The sequence below is a fragment of the Mesoplodon densirostris genome, chromosome 6 (genome assembly GCF_025265405.1).
Source record: "Mesoplodon densirostris isolate mMesDen1 chromosome 6, mMesDen1 primary haplotype, whole genome shotgun sequence".
Lineage (NCBI taxonomy): Eukaryota > Metazoa > Chordata > Mammalia > Artiodactyla > Ziphiidae > Mesoplodon > Mesoplodon densirostris.
Genome location: NC_082666.1, coordinates 31,237,662 through 31,256,253, shown reverse-complemented (window position 1 = coordinate 31,256,253; position 18,592 = coordinate 31,237,662). Strand labels below are relative to the sequence as shown.

General features: G+C 44.1%; 2 protein-coding genes across 3 annotated transcripts in view; both read right to left on the bottom strand.

The window, feature by feature from the left end:
• Positions 1 to 261: 261 nt before the first annotated feature.
• Positions 262 to 16,577, bottom strand: TAL2 (TAL bHLH transcription factor 2). Its single transcript, XM_060101159.1, has 2 exons — positions 16,481 to 16,577; positions 262 to 3,313 (listed from the first exon to the last, which is right to left on the bottom strand). The coding sequence occupies exons 1-2, from the start codon at positions 16,510 to 16,512 to the stop codon at positions 2,962 to 2,964; spliced, it is 384 nt and encodes a 127-aa protein (XP_059957142.1). The 5' UTR covers positions 16,513 to 16,577; the 3' UTR covers positions 262 to 2,961.
• Positions 16,499 to 18,592, bottom strand: part of FKTN (fukutin) — a 92,491-nt gene continuing 90,397 nt past the window's right edge. The window contains exon 11 of one of the 2 annotated variants that reach the window (XM_060101157.1): positions 16,499 to 16,586. In XM_060101157.1, the coding sequence (XP_059957140.1) occupies positions 16,561 to 16,586 (26 nt within the window). In that variant the 3' untranslated portion in view covers positions 16,499 to 16,560. The remainder of the gene's footprint in view (positions 16,587 to 18,592) is intronic. The other variant, XM_060101152.1, reaches the window with a different exon arrangement.

Here is an 18,592-nt window from a genome sequence, read left to right as displayed (position 1 = left end):
CAGGGCTCGAACCCGTGTCCCTTGCATTGGCAGGCAGATTCTTAACCACTGCACCACCAGGGAAGCCCTAGATTTTTTTTTTAGACTCAAGATAACAGGGGGAGTGGGGTTCAAAGGATGGACAGAATGGGTGGATGTGCTTAGTAAATTTGTGAAATATTTTCTAAAAAAAAAAACAATTTCTTTTCTTAAATAATTTATTTTCAATAAATTAATAGTTAAATAGCAATTTAGAATCAATGATTACAAACTCACAAAACACATCACCAAATAAAATCTTTGGTTGGTACCTCTAATCACATTCTACAAAGCACAATAATTCAATTTCAATTAAAAGGCATATGAAGATCACTGAACACTATTGAAAAGAGATGAGCCTAATAATGAGGTGCTTGGCCATTTTCAATCCTAAAATCCTTAGTGGCTGAACAGGGCTGTAGAAAGGCTGGATGTGCTGGCTCAGAAGATCTCACACTATGTCCTGGGCTGCATTAACTGTCCATGTGACCTCTGGAAAGTTACTTCAAAGCCCTCTGGACTGTTTTCTCCTCTGTAAAAGGAGGAGTAGAATTAGCCAGTCTAATGATCTGTATAAATAAACGGGCCTGTTTATACTTGGCTTCCGGAAGTTTCCAGTGGTGCCCATAGCGGAACAAACACTTGTTTTCAAGTAACAGAGTAGCATAAATGATATAATCTGTCTAAAGTTTTATTTTGGGTTCAAATGGTCCATAAGGAGATGTACCATCAGTGAACTAGAATTCATTTGAACCATAAATTCTTACTACTGCAATCACCAAGCTGTAAGTACAGGACACCAAGGAAGGCTGTGGAGTGATTTTAGAATTAGCTTCCAGTCTCACAGATACCTTGGCAAGGTTTTGGTCCATATAACTACAATTCCTTTTGACAGTCACTTTAACCTAACACAACTTGATAGGCCAAAATCCAACTTGCAAAAGAAATCATTTAAGAGATGAATTACATTAAGTAATATTTTAAAAGTTTATTCATTTATCGTAGGAATTTCCTATAGGGTTTCTTCAAATAACTGTTCCCTCATTTAGTTTAATGATACTCAATCTCCTCACAACTTTTTGGCGGTACTTGGTTACTTTTCAGTGGAAAGGCCCTCTGTGCACAACAGACATGGCCCCAGCAGCAGAGAAGGGCACTCATTCTGAGAAGAGCAGTAAAATCCCGTGTTCAGGTAAAGAGGTCTTCTCTGCCTTCCTCAGCAACATGAGGCTAATATAAAAATGCTGTCAAAAGTGTTACTTTGAGTTAATGCCAGATGAGAGAATAAGCAATATTACTCAATTGACAAACTGTCATCAAAGCTTTGAGATGTACTATCACCTGGTAGTTTGGGGACAAATTTAAGTCCACATAAGCTCATGAGAAAGAAATGTAAATTCGGGGAAATCCCCTGGTCTCTGTGCTTATGTGTTTCCTAGGACTATTCTGGGTCTGTGGGGACATTTATTGAATGCAGTTTAAAGAAAGAACCTACACGGAAAATGCATTGTTTCTGATAAATGTGTTGTTCTACAAGTGTCAACGCCGTGTAGAGTTTAAAGACATTATGACCTTGCTATTTTGGGAGAATGAGATTTTGAGGGCACCTCATCCAGATTTCTTCTAATTACCAAACCAAAGAGGCTCATTTCAGCCTTTCATAAATCAAATACCTTCTTTCTAGAGTGGAAAAAAAATTAAATTCCTCTATTGTGTACACATGATCTCAAATCCATCTATTTCCTACCTGTAGTTCAGATGGTTTTAAAACCAATGTACCACCAAGAACTTTGGGGACATAAAATGTCCCAGAGACAATCAAATGACATTATTTGTATTCTGGGCTCAACTATGGGATTCATTTTTGAATCTAAGCATCATCAGGGTGGCATAAGGTGGTGAGTTCTGCCAGATCCACGCTGTTTCACTCATTGTGGGTACCACCTCTCCCAGCCTAAGATTGAGCTAATGCTCCATAGCAGGGAAAACAAATCACATGTTCATTAATTCATTAGAGTCTGGTATTAACATTCCTATTGTCTACTCTAAATCTTTTGTTAAGCTCTCTGTTAAATGGTAATATTTAGATTTTCATCATTATATTTGAATGTTACAGGTCTTAAGTCAGCAGAAACTCGGGCTAAATTAAAAGTTTTGATACCTGACATGTGAAACTAAGGGGTTAGAAAACCTATTTTAGCTAGCTGTTTTTCATAAGAAAACTATGAACTCTTGTAAATTATCAAGTCCTTTCCTCTCCCAGGTATAATCCACCATTTGGCTTTAGAGATAACATATACATACACAGCCCTATGCAAGTGACACCTCACACGTCCATGGAGATAAAGGATGCAGAGCTCTTCCACAGGTATCTGCTGCCTTCCTGTGGTCCTCACATGTCAGGAGGGTCTTTTCTTCACAGATGTTCCTGCAAGTCTCCAGGTTGGTTTCTGCAAGGGCTATCTTTTCATTTGTCTTACATTGTTCACCCTTGATCAAATATGCCTCATTTTTCAAAACAAACTTTAAAATATGTTTGGAGGGAAGCATTTTCTACTCATCCATCTGAGATCCATTTTGAGAAAACTTTCTTATAACTGAAAACATACGGAGTAAAACAGTGATTTTCAAACCAGTTTTTAACCTAAGGGTCTTTTTTTTTTTTTTTTCAAACAACATCTTATGCAGAACCCAGATTTATAACATAGACAGAGACAGGTTGATCTGACTGAAGCCCTGGGGGTGGGGGGTGACAGACGCCCAAGCCATGTTCCTCATGGTCCCTTTCAGCATCCTGAAGCCAACCCTGAGCCACCTCCTATGAAGCTTAAATTCATGCCTCACAAATTATTCATCAGGTTGACTCTGGAACATGCAAAAGGCTGTCGACAGCTAGTTACTTCTGAACCAGTGCTGCCTGGGGTGACGACAGCCAGAGCCCCACTACGGAATGTGGTGGCTTGGGCCGGATGATGGAACCTGGTAATCACCAAGGAGAGTCCTGTCCGGCAGGTGGGGTCCTTGGGGGAAGAGGCCCAGAATATTTCCCGGAGCAGCCACTCCTGTTTGCTGTAGGCTTTGCTCCCCCAAGACCTTCACCAGGAAGTTGATGTACCTCATCGCCAGGCGAAGCGTTTCGTTTTTGCTCAGCTTCTTGTCGGGAGGATGAGTGGGGATGAGCTTCCTCAGCTTGGCAAAGGCACTGTTGACGTTCTGCTGCCTCCACCGCTCCCTGGTGTTTGTGAAGATCTTTCTGGTCATGTTGGAGTTCCTGAGATGAGAAAGAGAAAGGGCCCTGAGGGCCAATACCTTGTCAGAGGCCTGCTGGATAGCACATGTCCTGCCAGGAACTTGAGATGTTAATCTTCTCCACTCAGATCTTAGGAAATGCACTGCCTCATTTCCAGGTGCTCTGAATCTTCCTTTGACAATGGAAGGAAACATGGTAGAAGAAAGGGCAGGATAAGAACACCTTCCTTCAGCGTTTCTCTCCCTGGGTGTTTTGAAGCCTCCAGTTAAAAGGTGGTTTTATCTTAATACCCTTATTACTACTTTTATAACCAACTCTTCCTAATTGTTCAGAATCAGGCACAGTGTAGGATTGAGTACGTGTGTGAATAAAACATATATTTGCTAATAGAGAGTTGGATATAGATTCTTTAAAAAGGGGGGTGCTGAGATCCTAGGTTTCATTAACGAGATAATATTTGGAGTGAAGAAGGTGATAGCACAACTCTCCTCTTAGCCGGCCGACCTCATCTGCAGGATTGGGCCCGCTGTGTAAGAGCTAAAATATCTAGACTGGACCACATTTAGAGGAGGATGAACAGGGTGATGAAGAGCCTTGAAACCCGGCTCTGTGAGGAGCAGAAGTGGGGTTGTTTAGCGTGACAAAGAAGAAAAGGGGCGGGGGGGGTGACGATTTGGCGTGGATGCTACGGAAGATACCCAGGCTCTCCAAGGTTGGATTTGGATGACCTTTCCAACCCTGGGAGAGGTGATTATTATCGCATATTGCTAATTCTTAATTGTGCCCTTTTTAACTTTTAGAGGCATGGGCCCCTTGTTCAGGTGGCTTGGATTAACCTACATTAATGGGAACCTTTATGACGCATCAGCAAACGAGCCACAGCCCAGCACCCAACGTTTGGTGCTCTTGGTTCATGGCTATCAGTTTGCCGCCTGCTCCAGTCTCAGCAACCCCTTCCTGTGCCCCCAAAGAGTAGTAAATATTCCTAACTCCACACCTTCACACATGCCATCTTCTGTCCCTTGAATTCCCTCCTTGCTGTCTTCTTGCCTATTTCTACACATTCTTTAAAGAGCAGATCAAATCCTCCTTTTCATTCCTATAAAGGCTTCCAGGCCATCCCAGAGCCCCCCATGCCCACAGCCACTGGTGGAAGACAAAGGCTATTAGGAGAATTAAATAAGTTGATATTTGTAAATCACTATAACAGTGCCTGACACATAGTAATGGCTATAAAAGTGTTGGAGAATAAATACAACAAAATAATAAATATATTTATAAATAAAAATGACTTGTGAGGTACTGAATATTCCTGGGGGGGGTGATATCTTGTTTTCCTGTAACCAAATCTACTGTAATCTCTTGGCTCTTGCTGCCTTTGTTGCTTTATTTTAACCCTTCCTGTAGACCTGTTCTGTTCCATGGGTTTGTGGACATGGTTGGACTGGGTACTGGTGCTCAAGGAGCTTATTGGATGGTCTGGTGGAGGAGGCGGCACATACATAAGCACTTAAAAATCATAGCAGAAGGTCCCACACACCAAGGGCCAAGTCCAGAGCTACACTTGCTGACTAGAGAAAGGTGTAAAAGAACCATGTCAAGACCAAAATGATTGGGTCAACGCCATTGAACTTTTCCCTAAGATCTACCTTTTCTCTATTTCTTTTTTTGAATTTTATTCTATTTATGTTTTTATACAGCAGGTTCTTATTAGTTTTCTATTTTATACATATTAGTGTATATATGTCAATCCCAATCTCCTAGTTTTATTTGGGCTTTCCTGAGGATATGAGTTCGTAGGTAAACATCCCGAATATCTGAGAAAAGTTATATAAAGCACCATGTAGAATGTCAGGCACTTGGTAGGTGCCTCTCAAAGTGCCAGTTTCCTTCCACACCTGTTCTTTGTGTTAACAGCCCACGTTGCAGGAAGGAGTTGGAGGGTTAAAAATTGGCACATATGGTACAAAAGGGTGGGTTGTGATGCAGACCTGGAAAAATGGCAGTCAACCCAACAGGGAACTCTAGGGCAAAGAGTGACTGTGGAGGAGACCCCACTGGGCAGAAATCACCAGATCCTGGCAGCGCTGCCACGCTCACTCATAGGCTGGGGGCTGCCGGAAGAACGGAGGCCCCATCCTGAGGGCACTGCCACTGAAGGCTGTCAGCTAACTGCACTCTCTGCAGCTGAACTGCAAGTTGTTTCTTGAAGTGAGATCCCAGCAGTGCACCCCTGTGTGATCTCCGCGTGTACCCAATGCTGAGAACACTGCTCTACCCTCCAAACAGGAGTTCTGAGACCTAGCAAAACTATGTTTGAGAAGGAAGCAGTATCTAGGGGATTAAGAGGTACAAACTATTATGTATAAAATAAGCTACAAGGATATATGCCCCCCCAGGACATTTCCCCACGCAGGTTCTTGTTGCCTTTCCTGCTTCTGCCTGGGTTGGAGAGGCCAGTGCTGTGCTGAGAAGCCAGTGGTGAGCAGAATCATGGCGGCTCAAGTTCACCGGCTGGCCTCAGGCTCCCTCCATCAGCCGCTTAAGTCTATTTCCTCTCTCTGTGGAGACACTCTTAGTTGGACCCATGACCCAAGACAGTCACCTGCACTCTAAGCTTTACTATCAACACTTACTGACTCTACGTGCCAGACACTGTGCTCACTGCTGGACACTGAGGAGCCCACTGCCCTGTGACACAGAGAGGGAAGCACAGGGGCTGTAGGAGCAGAGAAACAGCACCGAACTCAGGCATTCTAGGGGGCTTCCAAACTGAACGGGGTTGATCCCCAAGGCCTCTTTCTATGCTGAAATGCCACAGTGCCCTGCCCTTGACTTTTATCTACCTAAGTTATTTCTAAATAACCTAGCCTTTGGATCTACAATGAAAATATGAGCTTTGTCAGACCTGTATACAACTATACCTAAAATATGAAAGTTTGAACCTAAATCAAGGGGATTTAAAAAACTATTCAGTTTTGCTCACACCAAGGCTGGTTGCTTTGCAGCCAGGACTGTGGAAGCAAAGTCACTTTTAAGCTTCTCTTGTCAAAAGAGGCTTTAGCTCATTCACTAGTCCCATGGGGGGTCTTTTTCAAGCTGGGAAGAAAAGATTAGGCAGGATAAACTAACTGGTGTTCTCTTCTGAGAGGGCTCCATCCTATTGTGAGAAGCAGACAGAGGAAATGGGGAGAAGAGAAGGCTTCTGAAACGTAGCCTTGCCATCCTAGTACGTGCTTAATAATTACTTGTTGACTTATCCTCAAGTGTGTTACTCTCCTTCTCCACAGGGGGAAATAGAAATCAGTGATTTAACAAGCTGGAAAAACTCAAAGTAGAGGTCACTGGAAAATTGCTAAGGACTTATTAAATCAAAGGAAAATGGCATTTAGTGTTTTTCCTGTTGCAAGGACTGGTGGCTGCTAATCTTGATTCAGAGTAATTTAAGAACTTAAAAAGTACCCCAGATGCCACAGAATCAGAGAACATCTGACAGATGTTGAAACAGGCGTGAAGTTTTTTTGTCCCAAGTCACACATCCCTGTGTGGCAGAGCCTGTGTCCCAAGCCTGAGTATTTATGCATCTATGTCACCACTGACTCCTGCTGAGTCAGGGTCCATAACCTTTTTTGTGCCACGGACCTTTTTGGCAGTCTGGGGAAGCCTAGGGACGGATTTCATCTCAGAACAATGATTTCAAATACATAAAGGAAAAAGCCTTTGGTTCCCTTCTCAGAATAAGAGTTTTAAATGTATGAATTAAAATAGACACATAAAATAACCAATTATACTTCATAGGTATTAAAGTAATTCTAAAAAGCAAGACAGTAATACCTGTGCTTCCCTCTTAACACATTAGATTTGTTATCATCATTTCTAAGTAGTGATATTTAAATGATTTTTTCAGAAGATCTGCAGCATGAGTTGAAAGTATGATTTTTATTTGGTGACAAAGTCATCAGCACTACTAGTGCCGAAGTAGTTTATTACTCACATTCATAAATAAAGGAAATGCTAAATTTAAACTAAAGGTCAGTAGACATAAAGATGTAATTTTTTCCCACCTAAATATATAGAACGTCTGAATTCTATCCACACACCCGAGTGGGTGTGTGTAATGGGTCGCAGGCTAAGAATGCCTGGATAGGAGGAATGTCACGGTAAACTGAATAGGAATATAGGTGTGCACAAACTTCTACTTATACTGTCACCACAGAAGGTAACAGGTTACTGGAGAAAAGAACAATTATGCCCCCAGAAAAGGTGCTGCTTTTGTGTGGGTGTTTCCTGGACACAGAGCCCAGGTCAACTAGAAAGGCTGCAGCACAGAAGTACAGCTAACATTCCTGTGGTGGCCTGTCCCAGGCATTCAGACTCACACTGCTCTTTTTTTCATAAAACTTTAAACTTCTCTTTCTGGCCTTTGGTCCTGTGTATTTGTCTCTTTCATCTTTCTTTTAAAAGTAAGAGGAAACACTGTCCAGAAAGAGGGCGGTGAAGGGTGGTTTATACAATTTCGTTAGGGGAAGGTGCCTAACCTCCAGCACTAGGCACAGCTTTGCCTTTTGAAGCTACTATAGAAATAACACATGATACCTTAAGGAAAAAAAAAAATCAAGCAGTACACAAGTGATAAAGCAAAAAATAAAAGACCATCCTTATCCATCTACCTATTCAAACTCATTCCCCAGCAGTAGCCAGTTTAGTGTGTGTATATATAATATATGTATATGTATATATATATACACACACACACATATATATTTTATATAAGATATATGTATCCTTTAAAAATCAGAATACATACTATTATGCAATTACTTTTCTCACTAGACAACTCTTCTAAATAAGTACATTTGCTATGAATGCGGGTCTTTGGGTGCGCTCCCGGCGCACTGGGAGCGCCACCTGTTCCAAAACGCGCTCAACACCCGCGCCTCACCGCCCACCCCGCCCAACCTGCTGCCCTTGACCGCTTCATTCCCGGCTTTTCCCTTTTTCTTTGTATAACTTTTGCTCCCCTTCGCCGGCAGCGCCTGCCTTGCGACGAAGTTCAGGCGTCCGGGAAAGCAACTCGGCTAAAGTTTCGCACCTGCCAGGTGTCCAGGAGTCGCTCATCCCGACGCAGAAGCTGCCTAAGCGGCCCTCGGAGACACATCCAGGGGTGCCCGGGCATCGGACACCAAGGCGCAGCAGCCCCACCAACACGCGCTAGAGGACCCGCCAGGCTCCCCCGGAGCCGCACCACCGCCCCTGCTCCGCGAAAAGCCCCCAGGTTCTCTCACCGAGTCGCCTTGGTGGCTGCCACCAAGTCAACTCCACACCCCTGCCCTCCGCAGCGAGTGCGGCTCGGACTCGGGGAGCTGCGCCGGAGACCCCCTGGCCCACAAGCCCCGGCAGTGCCCACGTCCCTCTCGGAGTCCACGCACCTCCTCTCCAAGATCCGCGCCGTAGTTGTCGCCCTCGCCTGGGCGCCGCGCCTCCGCTACCGCCTTTATAGGACACCGCCCTTTGTCTCGGGGACCCACGGGGCCCCTTTCTGACCCGGACTCCGCAGGTCCCTCCCTCCCCCCTTCCCCCACCGCGCGCCCGCTTCCCAGGACCAGCCTCCCTGTGTTCTAGAAACAGAGCAGAGGCGGAAGGAGAACCCTGCTTTGCCTAAGGCTTGGGGACGGGAGGGGTCTTGCCACCTACCCGGCCACAGCAAAGCCGGGCGTGTGACCTACCCACCCTCTTCCACGCCTACAAACCTCGGAAAGTCCATGCCACGTGGTTAACTCATCAGATGTCAATCACTTAAGGCCCAGTAAGTCTCCAACTGTAGTTCAAGAACCACTTGCTTCAGAATCATGGGTGAGGGGAGGCAGATCTCAATACCCACAACCTAGACCACCAGATCAGGTTTTCTGGGGATGGGGTTCGAAATCTGCGTTTTTACTAAGTATCCCAGCAGATGAAGATGCACAAAGAAATTTAACAATCACTGCACTGGACAGATCCCCAGATTTATTCATCCCAGCTTCCAGAGTGCCCCTGGGACTTGGTATTTCAGGGCCTCCTCATTGGTCTTCCTGATTCTGTACTTTCCTCTTTCTGTCCATTCTCCAACATCACCCAGAGTGATCCTATGAAAACCCAAGTCAGGTTCCTGTCACTTCTCACTCAAAGCCTTCCTCTGGCTCCCCATTTCACTCAGAGTTAAGCTGAAGTCTTAACAATGGCTCCCAGATTTTACCTGACCCCGTGTGTTCCTTCTCTCCCCGGGGTGTACTCAGCTCTGGAACACTCCAGGCACCCTCCTGTCTCAGGGCCTTTGCACTGTCTGTTTCTACGGCCTGAAATACTCTTCCCCCCTCCCAAGTTATCCAAATAGTTCCTTCCCTCACCTCCTTTCATTCATTCAGAAATTATTATTGAGTGTCTGCTATGGGCCAGTGCCTGTTATAGGCACTGGGGATACAACTTCAGACAAAACAGACACAAATTCTGCCCTCAAGGAGCTGACATTCTTCAGGTCTTTGCTCAAATGTCACCTTCTCAATGAGGATTCTCTGACCACAATATCTAAAATTGCACGTTCACACACACAGGACTCTCCATCCTCCTGCCCTGCTTTATTCTTCTCCTTAGCACTCACCCCCATTTAGTAATATTTTACCCATTTATCTTGTCTGTCTCCTCCTCAAACCCAGTGAACAGGCATTCTTCAAATGTTGGTTGATAAATGAATGGGTAAGTAATAAAATTCTAGGCATCACACTCTCTGAAGGTACCAGCATAGGATTTGGCACAATAAATTCACAAATGCATTAAAGCTTAGTGGATAAGAGCAAAGGACTCTGGATTTGCATTACCCAGGTTGAAATCCCTGATGTACCCATTTATGTGACCCTAGGTAAATCATGTAACTTCTCCCTACCTCAATTTCCTCATCTGTAAAATCTAGCACTGTACCTAGTACACAGTCAGACTACTATAAATTTTGCTGTGGTAAATTGTATTATTGTTACAACTACTGGCTCCCTTCCTTGTGAGAGGATTATATAGCCCCTCCCATTGTCATGTGACTGGCAATGCCTCCCTGTAGGTGAAGGGAGAGCAATTCCTCACTCCCTTCCAGGCTTGGCCATGTGACTTGCATCAGCCAATGGAATGTGAGCAAACTTGACACGGTGGTGATAGAACAGAAGCTCTAACAGCCAAATGTAAAGTAGATAGCTAGTGGGAAGCAGCCACAGCCGCATAGCACAGGGAGATCAGCTCAGTGCTCTGTGACCACCTAGAGGGGTGGGATAGGGAGGGTGGGAGGGAGGGAGATGCAAGAGGGAGGGGATATGGGGATATATGAATACATACAGCTGATTCACTTTGTTATACAGCAGAAACTAATACAACATTGTAAAGCAATTATACTCTAATAAAGATGTTTTAAAAAAAAGAGTGATTGCTGGTTGGGCTTAGTCATGAGAAAGTAATGTTTGGGGTTGCTCTCAGCCTGGAAGCCATAAAGCGAACCCATAGCCAACCACAGCCTTCACATCACATGATTGAGGAATAAATCTTTGCTGTTGTAAGCCACTGAGATTTGGGGGTTGTTTGTCCCCCTCCTCAAAAAAAAGGCATACAGTTCTTATTATAAATAAAAAAGCTGTTGCATAAACTGCTAGTTCTCAGAGGGCAGGAAAGTGAAGAAAAGTCTGTATCTGCCTTTAAGGAGTTCACAGTCTTTGGGAGGAAGAGGACATGACAAAAATGACTAAATACAAGACAGACAGTCCTGAGTGCCGGAGAGCATGAAATTGGAGTTAAGGAGGCAAAGATTCTAGCTGGAGGATCAGCAATTGCTCGTGGTAGGGATGCCGTTTAAACTAGGCCTTGAGGCAGGGCTGCCTCTGACGTATGTGGGGCTCAGGACAAGGGTACAAATGGAGACTCCTGACCCATCCCCATGCCCATTCTTTTCCCATCCCCTTCTCTGTGAAGGTTCTTGTGTATATGACGTGGAATCCTAGCCCACACGGACCTAAGGAAGAGCCCTGTGAAGGTTCTGAAAATAGACTCAGGGCCATTTGAGCAGAGATGCAGGGGTTCTGGATATACACAGTGTGGTATAAATTCAGGGGTCCCTGATACCCTAGGTGTGGTCTAGAATGTGGGAAATGGGCACCTGGTGGGCACTGGAGGAGGACCAGAGCAGGTCCATCTAAAGCACAGAATCCAAGGCAGGGTCCCTGATCACCTGGGTGCAAAAGTGGGAAATGCTGGACAGGAAGTACACACGTATGAGTGGAGGAGAGGGCAGTCGATATGAAGGCAACTGTGTGCTTTGAACATGGGAGTGATATGTTTTGATTTACATTTCCAAGCCTCATTCTGGTGGCAGTCAGTGGATGGATTAGAGGGTGGGTTGGAGAGAATGAATGGGTCAATTATGCATAGGCACAAAAGGGGCCTTTGGGAACATACTCTAATATTTGCAGCGAGCAGCCCTGATTTGTCCTTTCTGCCATCTGTCTCTGTGTGCCACTGAGGGGAACTGCTGCCTCATGGTGCCCAGGTCTCCCACCCTACCTGTTATACCTCAATCCTGATAGAGGGCATGTTGGAATTTAAACCAAGAACCTACATTACCCTTCCTCTCGGCCAAAAGCCTGCGAGGTAATATATTCTTAATGGCACGTTCTACAGTTGTAAAAAAGAAGTGTAGCAACTAGGGAGCAAGATTGGGAACGTGTGAGGCTAAGGTAAGCAACAGTAAGTGTAAAATAGGATCTGTGTACAAGTGCACGAGGACTGAGAGACAGGACGAGGGGAAAGATGAGGACTGTGGAGAAGGGAGCACAGATGTGTTGGCACAGTGCAACCAGGGTCAACATTTGTTTTCTTCTCTGAAGTTTCTTCCATATTATTGTTGGTTTTATAATTTTTGAAATGGAGGAAACCATCTTGGTGCAGCATTCCACTAGCAGTGATGCTTCAGCGTGATGGGCCCTCTCCCATCCTGGTCTCCCAGTGTGGAGAGTTTAGGGGCGAGGTCTTGCAGGGGAAGGGGCTGAAGTAGGAATTTACATAATCCGATTATTGGGGGATTAGGTTTGGGCAGCTAAACGCCTCTGTGTGCTTGAGCTAAAACCCTTACTATTCATGGCTCTCACCGCCCCCTGGAGAGACTGCACCTGCGGGCTCCTGGGGAGGGATGAGAGGGTTGGGGAGAGAAGAGCAGGTCCCTAGGAGGGCTGGGGCATTGTCAGCCTCTCTGGCTCTGCTGTCTTAATTGATCTGTCTGGATTAGCCTGTGAATGCTGGATCTCTAGTCCTGTGTGCTGGGGCTGTTAGCTTCAGAAAAGACGAACCTGAGGTTTTCAGAAGGGACTCCTGTGAGCCCAGGTGGTTGTGGACCAAAGTCATTTTGGCTGGAGGTCAAACGTCAGCTCCATCCAGTCTTAAAACTCCCTTCTTCCCCGCTCATTCTCAACCCCCTTCCCAATCCCCAGTTCTGCATATCCAGGCCCCAAAGCATCCATCTATTTCTCCATTTATCCAGTCATACATTCAGCCCCGCTTCCATCCATCCTTTGTTAAGCTTCCATCAATTTATTCATCACATGAATTAGCTGGTTCTTGATAGTTAATAAAATTTACTAGTAAATCCTAGATAGATTTTGTTCCTTCAAGTGTGCTACCTTGCAAGTCAATTTTGGTACTTTGACATATGAACTTTGACATTTTCACATTCATTAATAAAGTGTTATATACAGTTATTCAAAGTGAGACAGGCTGGGACCTGGGCCCCTTTGCTGCAGTGCTGCAATGCTTGCACCTGGGCACACCTATCCTCCAGCAGCAAAATACAAAGAAACTGTTTGGGACTAAAAATAACTGTGTGCCTGCGCAGTTGGGACAAAAGATACAAAGAGACCAAAAAACCCAACTGCCAGTTTTGAAGAGCCTGGGGCAAAAGCAGGGTACTGCTCATGCCCTCTGCACACTAATATGTATAAAATAGATAAATAATGAGAACCTGCTGTATAGCACAGGGAACTCCACTTTGCTGTACAGTAGAAATTAACACAATGTTGTAAAACAACTATACCCCAATAAAAAATAAATAAATTTTTAAAAAAATTTAAAAAAAATTTTAAAAAACCCACCACCTAAGGGGTGGGCAAAGCACCTAAGCCACCCTCCGGCCCGACCCCTGGACACACCCCTGCCCTCGCCCCATATAAGGAACAAACTCACCGCCCCCTCAGGGAGCAAGCAAACAAAGGAACCTGTGGTTTGTTCTCGCTCCCCGCTGCTGCAACAGGGGCCCCAATAAAGCCTTGCCTGAATTTCTTCTCTGGCCTCTAGTCAATTTTCATTGATTGGGGAAGGCCAAGAACCCTGGTTGGTAACAAATGCTTTCAAAAATATCTCTGTATTTACGTTATCAACTTTCTCATTCCTCATGTTATGTGTTTAGGACTTCTCTCTCCTTTATTAGCTTTGCAGAGCTTGTCCATTTCATTTTTCTCTTAAAAAACTACCTCTGTGCTTCACCATTTTTCTGATTTTCTAATGTATTAATTTCTACTATATCTTTATTTTTATTTTTATATTTTTTGGACTTTCTAGGTTTCATCTTTTTTAATTGAGGTAACTGGTTTATAACACTACATAAGTTTCCTGTGTACAGCATTCTATTTCAACTTCTGTATACACTACAGCGTGCTTACCACCAAAAGTTTAGTTTCCATCTGTCACCATACAGTTGACCCCCTTTTAGCCATTTTGCCCCCTCCCCTTCCCCTCTGGTAACCACTATTCCATTTTCTTCATCTACGTTTTAGTTTTTGCTTGTTTAATATTTCACATATGAGCGAAATCATGCTGTATTTGTCTCTCTCTGTCTGACTTATTTCACTTTCTACCATATCTTTATTAAATCTGCTTTTTCATTTGCCTATGTCTATTTTGTTCTTTCTCCATCTCCCATTCTTAGATTGTTTATTAATTTTCATTCTTTCTTGTTTAATAAGAAAAGCATTTCAGGCTATGAAGTTTCTTCTGATATACCACTGGTGTTATCCTTCACTTCCATTTGCAGTATCTTTGCCATTAGCCTCTAACATCTGTTGTTTATTTTAATTTTTCTTTTTGAAACGTTAAAAAATTTCCTTATCGTTGTATTTTTTGGTAACCATGTGCTATTAACTTCTAATTTTATTGCAGTGTGGTCAAAGGTGTGCTCCATATTGTTTTTGCTTTGGGATATTTATTAAGAGTTTCTCTAGGTAAAACTTCTATAAATGATCCGTAGGTAATAGAAAAGGAGATATATCCTTTATTTGAAAAATAAAAAAAATTTTATATACCTCCATTAAATTGATCCTCTATATTCATGGGAGTTTGGGTCTGTTTGATCTGTTAGAGAGAGTTATATGAAAATCTCCCTCTACTGTTTTGTGTCTGTTCCTTCCTTTTGGTTTTTCCAAGACTGTTTGCTTTAAATCTTTATATCTTGAGATACAATGCATTTTGCACATAAAGACTCTTGGAAGTTTTATTGACTTAAGAGAATTGTGCCCTCTGTCAACATAAAATGATCCTCTTTGCCTTGCTTCTTCTCATGAATTCCATTTTGTTTTGTGATATTACAACTCCTGTTTTTAAATTTGCATTTTCCAAATAAAACCGTGGCAATTCTTTTACAACTAAATTTGTCAGTATGTGGGTGTTACTTTCAGTCATAGGTTTTATCTTTCTGTGACATTTTATTTGGGAAATTTAAATTCCTTTGAATCCTCTGTTTTTTTGTTTTTTCTTTTTTTTGCAGTACGCGGGCCTCTCACTGTTGTGGCCTCTCCCGTTGCGGAGCACAGGCTCCGGACACGCAGGCTCAGCGGCCATGGCTCACGGGCCCAGCCGCTCCGCGGCATGTGGGATCTTCCCAGACCGGAGCACGAACCCGTGTCCCCTGCATCGGCAGGCGGACTCTCAACCACTGCGCCACCAGGGAAGCCCTCCTCTTTTTTTAAAAGAGCCCCCATCTCCATTTTGAATTCTTTAAAGCAAGTCTCATTCTAGTTTACTTGCTTTTGATGAATGAATGCAAGAGAGCACTGACTCATTTCTCCAAACAGCTGCCTTCAGCTTGCCCTGCTTTCCGTCAGAAGTCACATAGCTTGTTTCTGTGAAATGAATGCTTCTAAGGCCATGGAAGGAGTTTCTGGTGATTGCTTAATTTGTTTTTTAAGGAGATGAGAAGAACATTCTGGCTGCTGTATGGAGGGGGCCAAGAAATGATGTGGGGAGACTAGGAAGCTGTGACAGGAATACAGAGAGAGGATGATGGCTTGACCTAGTGGGTGGCATCGAGCACCAACTCTGGGCCACACACTGAATTCTCTACCCCTATTATGTAGCACTAAGTACTAGGTGTCACGCTAGGCATTTCACCCAATTTTCTCATTTAATATGAGAAATTATATATTTTCATTATAAAGTTATATAACAAGGTGTTATCCTAGACAAAACAAAATATCACTCCCCCACAATTTAGGTCCCAAATAAATTGAGTATTTACCTAAATTCTAAAATGTATGCCCAAAGAAACAAGCCTTCAAACACAGCTGACTGTTTTACTAGCAATTTTTACACAAACATCTTTTCAGAGCCAGCAGGGGCTATAAATTCTCATGGATGTTAATGTCACTCCATTCATAGGACCCACAGGGCAAACTGATTAGCTCACCTCCTCTTCCCGCCTCCCCTACTCTAACCTCCCCTGAATGAAAAAAATAACAGAGCAAGTAGCTGCTCTATGATGAAAGCGGGTGATGTGGGAAACCAGAGTACGTGGAAGGGAGAAATACACTGATGTGGCCCACGTCTTTACCCGAGCGCTGGGAGGGATGAGAGCTTTGGTCTTCTCTCCTAAGGAAAGAGAGATCTGGCTGTTTCATCATCATTTGGGGACTTCCCTGAGGTCATTCCCTAGTCATGACAGAAAAGTAAAGCTGCTAGAATCTTTAGACCAGAGTCCCTGAGGCACACAGGTTTCGTGGCCCTGTACACACTCATAGATAGGAACAACAAAGGAAAAAAATTATACCGATTTAGGAGGAAGCACACCTGCTGTCCACTGGGTTTTTACCCCCTGCAGCACACTGTGACTTTCAGTGACAAAGGAGGAGAAACAATATTACTCTGTAAATAAGTTATCCTTACTTGGAAGCTTGCCACAGCCTGTTACCAAACATCCTCCATCTAAGAAGTAGTCAACGAACGTTGAATCTCAGGGATGGTCCTCAACTGGATCCACATGTAAGGAGCCCTGTTTGAATAAAGAAGGTGGAGGTGAGGAGAGTGATCCAACCACAATCCGGAATCAGATTTGCAAAGGTTCCCTGTACTGTTGTTCATCTGCCCCGCTGATGCCCTTTCTTCCTGTCTCCCCTCTTTTCTGTCTGCTAACCCAGTGCCTTGCCTGGGATAAGCACAATGATGAGGTTACTGGTTTGCATTTAAGTAGAGGAATTTGTTAATTGGTCTAGAGGCTCACTGCTGCACTGTAACTTTCTCAATTAAACTGGCCACTTATTTAAGAAATAAAAAGCTGGTCAAATTGCAAAAAAAAAAAAATTACTCTTCTGAGCCTGTTTTCTATAAAATGGGAGTAATAAATACTCATTGATATGCTGTGGACTAAGTGGGAAAAGGTACTGAGAAATACCAAATGGAAAGCAGTTTTGTATAGAAGTTGAGAGGCTTTTCATTAGGCTTTGGAGGCAGACTGGTGTTTGAATTCCTGCTCTGACACCAGCTGCCATCCTGGGCAGGTTACTTAACTTCTCCCAGTCTCAATTTTCTCAGCTGTAAACTGGAAATAATATCAACTTCATGGATTATTGTAAAGATTCAGTGCACTAATGTACATGAAGTTAGTGACTAGGAGTAAATGCTTTAAAACAGTGGTAATAGGCATCTAATAAAATCATAGTTGCTCAATAAATAATCATTTTATTACCAGAAAACTCTATCCAAAAACTAGATGGGGGATATGAACACATGCCTCTAATTTCCTCCAAAGGGTACTTTGATATTTTTCTTTCATTTGTCCAACTCAGTATCCTGGCTCTCACCTCTCTCCTTCCAGTTCCTTTGGGTCCTGTGCTACTAAGAAGCATTTATTTCCTTCCACTAATTGAAGCCAACATCCCAGGGCTGGATGGGTTAAGGAGATCTCAGAGGGGGGGAAAGAAAAGTTTCCCTTGAGCATCAGGCTCTCTCTTCCAGTTAATTTTCGCTTTCCAGCTCCCCAGACCCAGTACCCCTTGGTAACTGCCCCCCACCATACACACACATTTCTCCACCAAGACACCTGGTGTTGAGGCCAGGCGGGTATTTCTGTCCAGAGCAAATGTTGACCGTCGCAGCAAAAACCAGGACACGTAACTGCCTCAAGTGAGTGGGCTTTTCTTCCCTTAGATACCAATTAGCACAGCCCTGGGTGTGCTCAGCTGCTGACACTCTCAAGACCAGGCTGGCTTGGCCTCAACTTTGTAGGCCTGGAGCTGCGAGTGCTTCTATTTCCAGCCAATAAACGGAAGTGCAGTGGGAAAGCAAGGGTGGTGAGGGTGGGCAGAACCAGGTACTGGAGAAAAGAAAGGGGTGGGGTGTGACTCCCCTTTTCCACTTTACATTCTCTGCTCTTTGTATAAGAGACATGATTCATCAACGGGTCCCCTAGATGAGGATTTAGATGCTCTGTGGGCAGCAGATAAGAGTGCAGCCTTCTTGCAGAAAGTAAATTCACTGAATACTCCCCATAAAGTCAATAATGTCAGGCTTATCAGCTGTCCTCATTCCCCATGCAGCCCCGGGGGACCAGGACTTGAAATAAAGGCCACAGCTCCAGGGGCTGGAAAGTGAAGGTGCAGAATTGGGCTGGGGAGGGTCCTCTGTCTCCCTGGGCTGAGTTTTAGGCAGGTGGGGGAAATCTGCCAGGCCTGAGCTGCCCGGAGCCCTCAGCTTCCCAGACTGACAAATCCCAAACCAAACACATATACTGAGGGGATGAGGGAGGTACTCCCCGACCCCTCAAATCCAGCAGATGTTTTCAGGAGGCTCCCCTGGGGCATCTTAGGAAGATTAAAGGATGTTACTTTAAATCTAACCAATAGAAAATCTTCAGAGGAAACCCTGACTTCTCACCACAGTTCTCACCTCTGCTTTTCATAACACAGATACTTCTGCACTACCCAAGAGCACATCCATCTCTTCTAGCTGGTGGAGATTTGGTTTCTTTGCAAATTGTCTGAAACAAGTGGGTTATCAGCT

Bases quoted from the DNA above. Each gene is read 5' to 3' on its own strand.
- TAL2 (XM_060101159.1), bottom strand. From the start codon at position 16,512: ATGTTTGGTAACAGGCTGTGGCAAGCTTCCAA. The intron at 3,314-16,480 runs GTAAGGATAACT...ATTGGCCCTCAG, and splicing joins AGGCTGTGGCAAGCTTCCAA to GGCCCTTTCTCTTTCTCATC.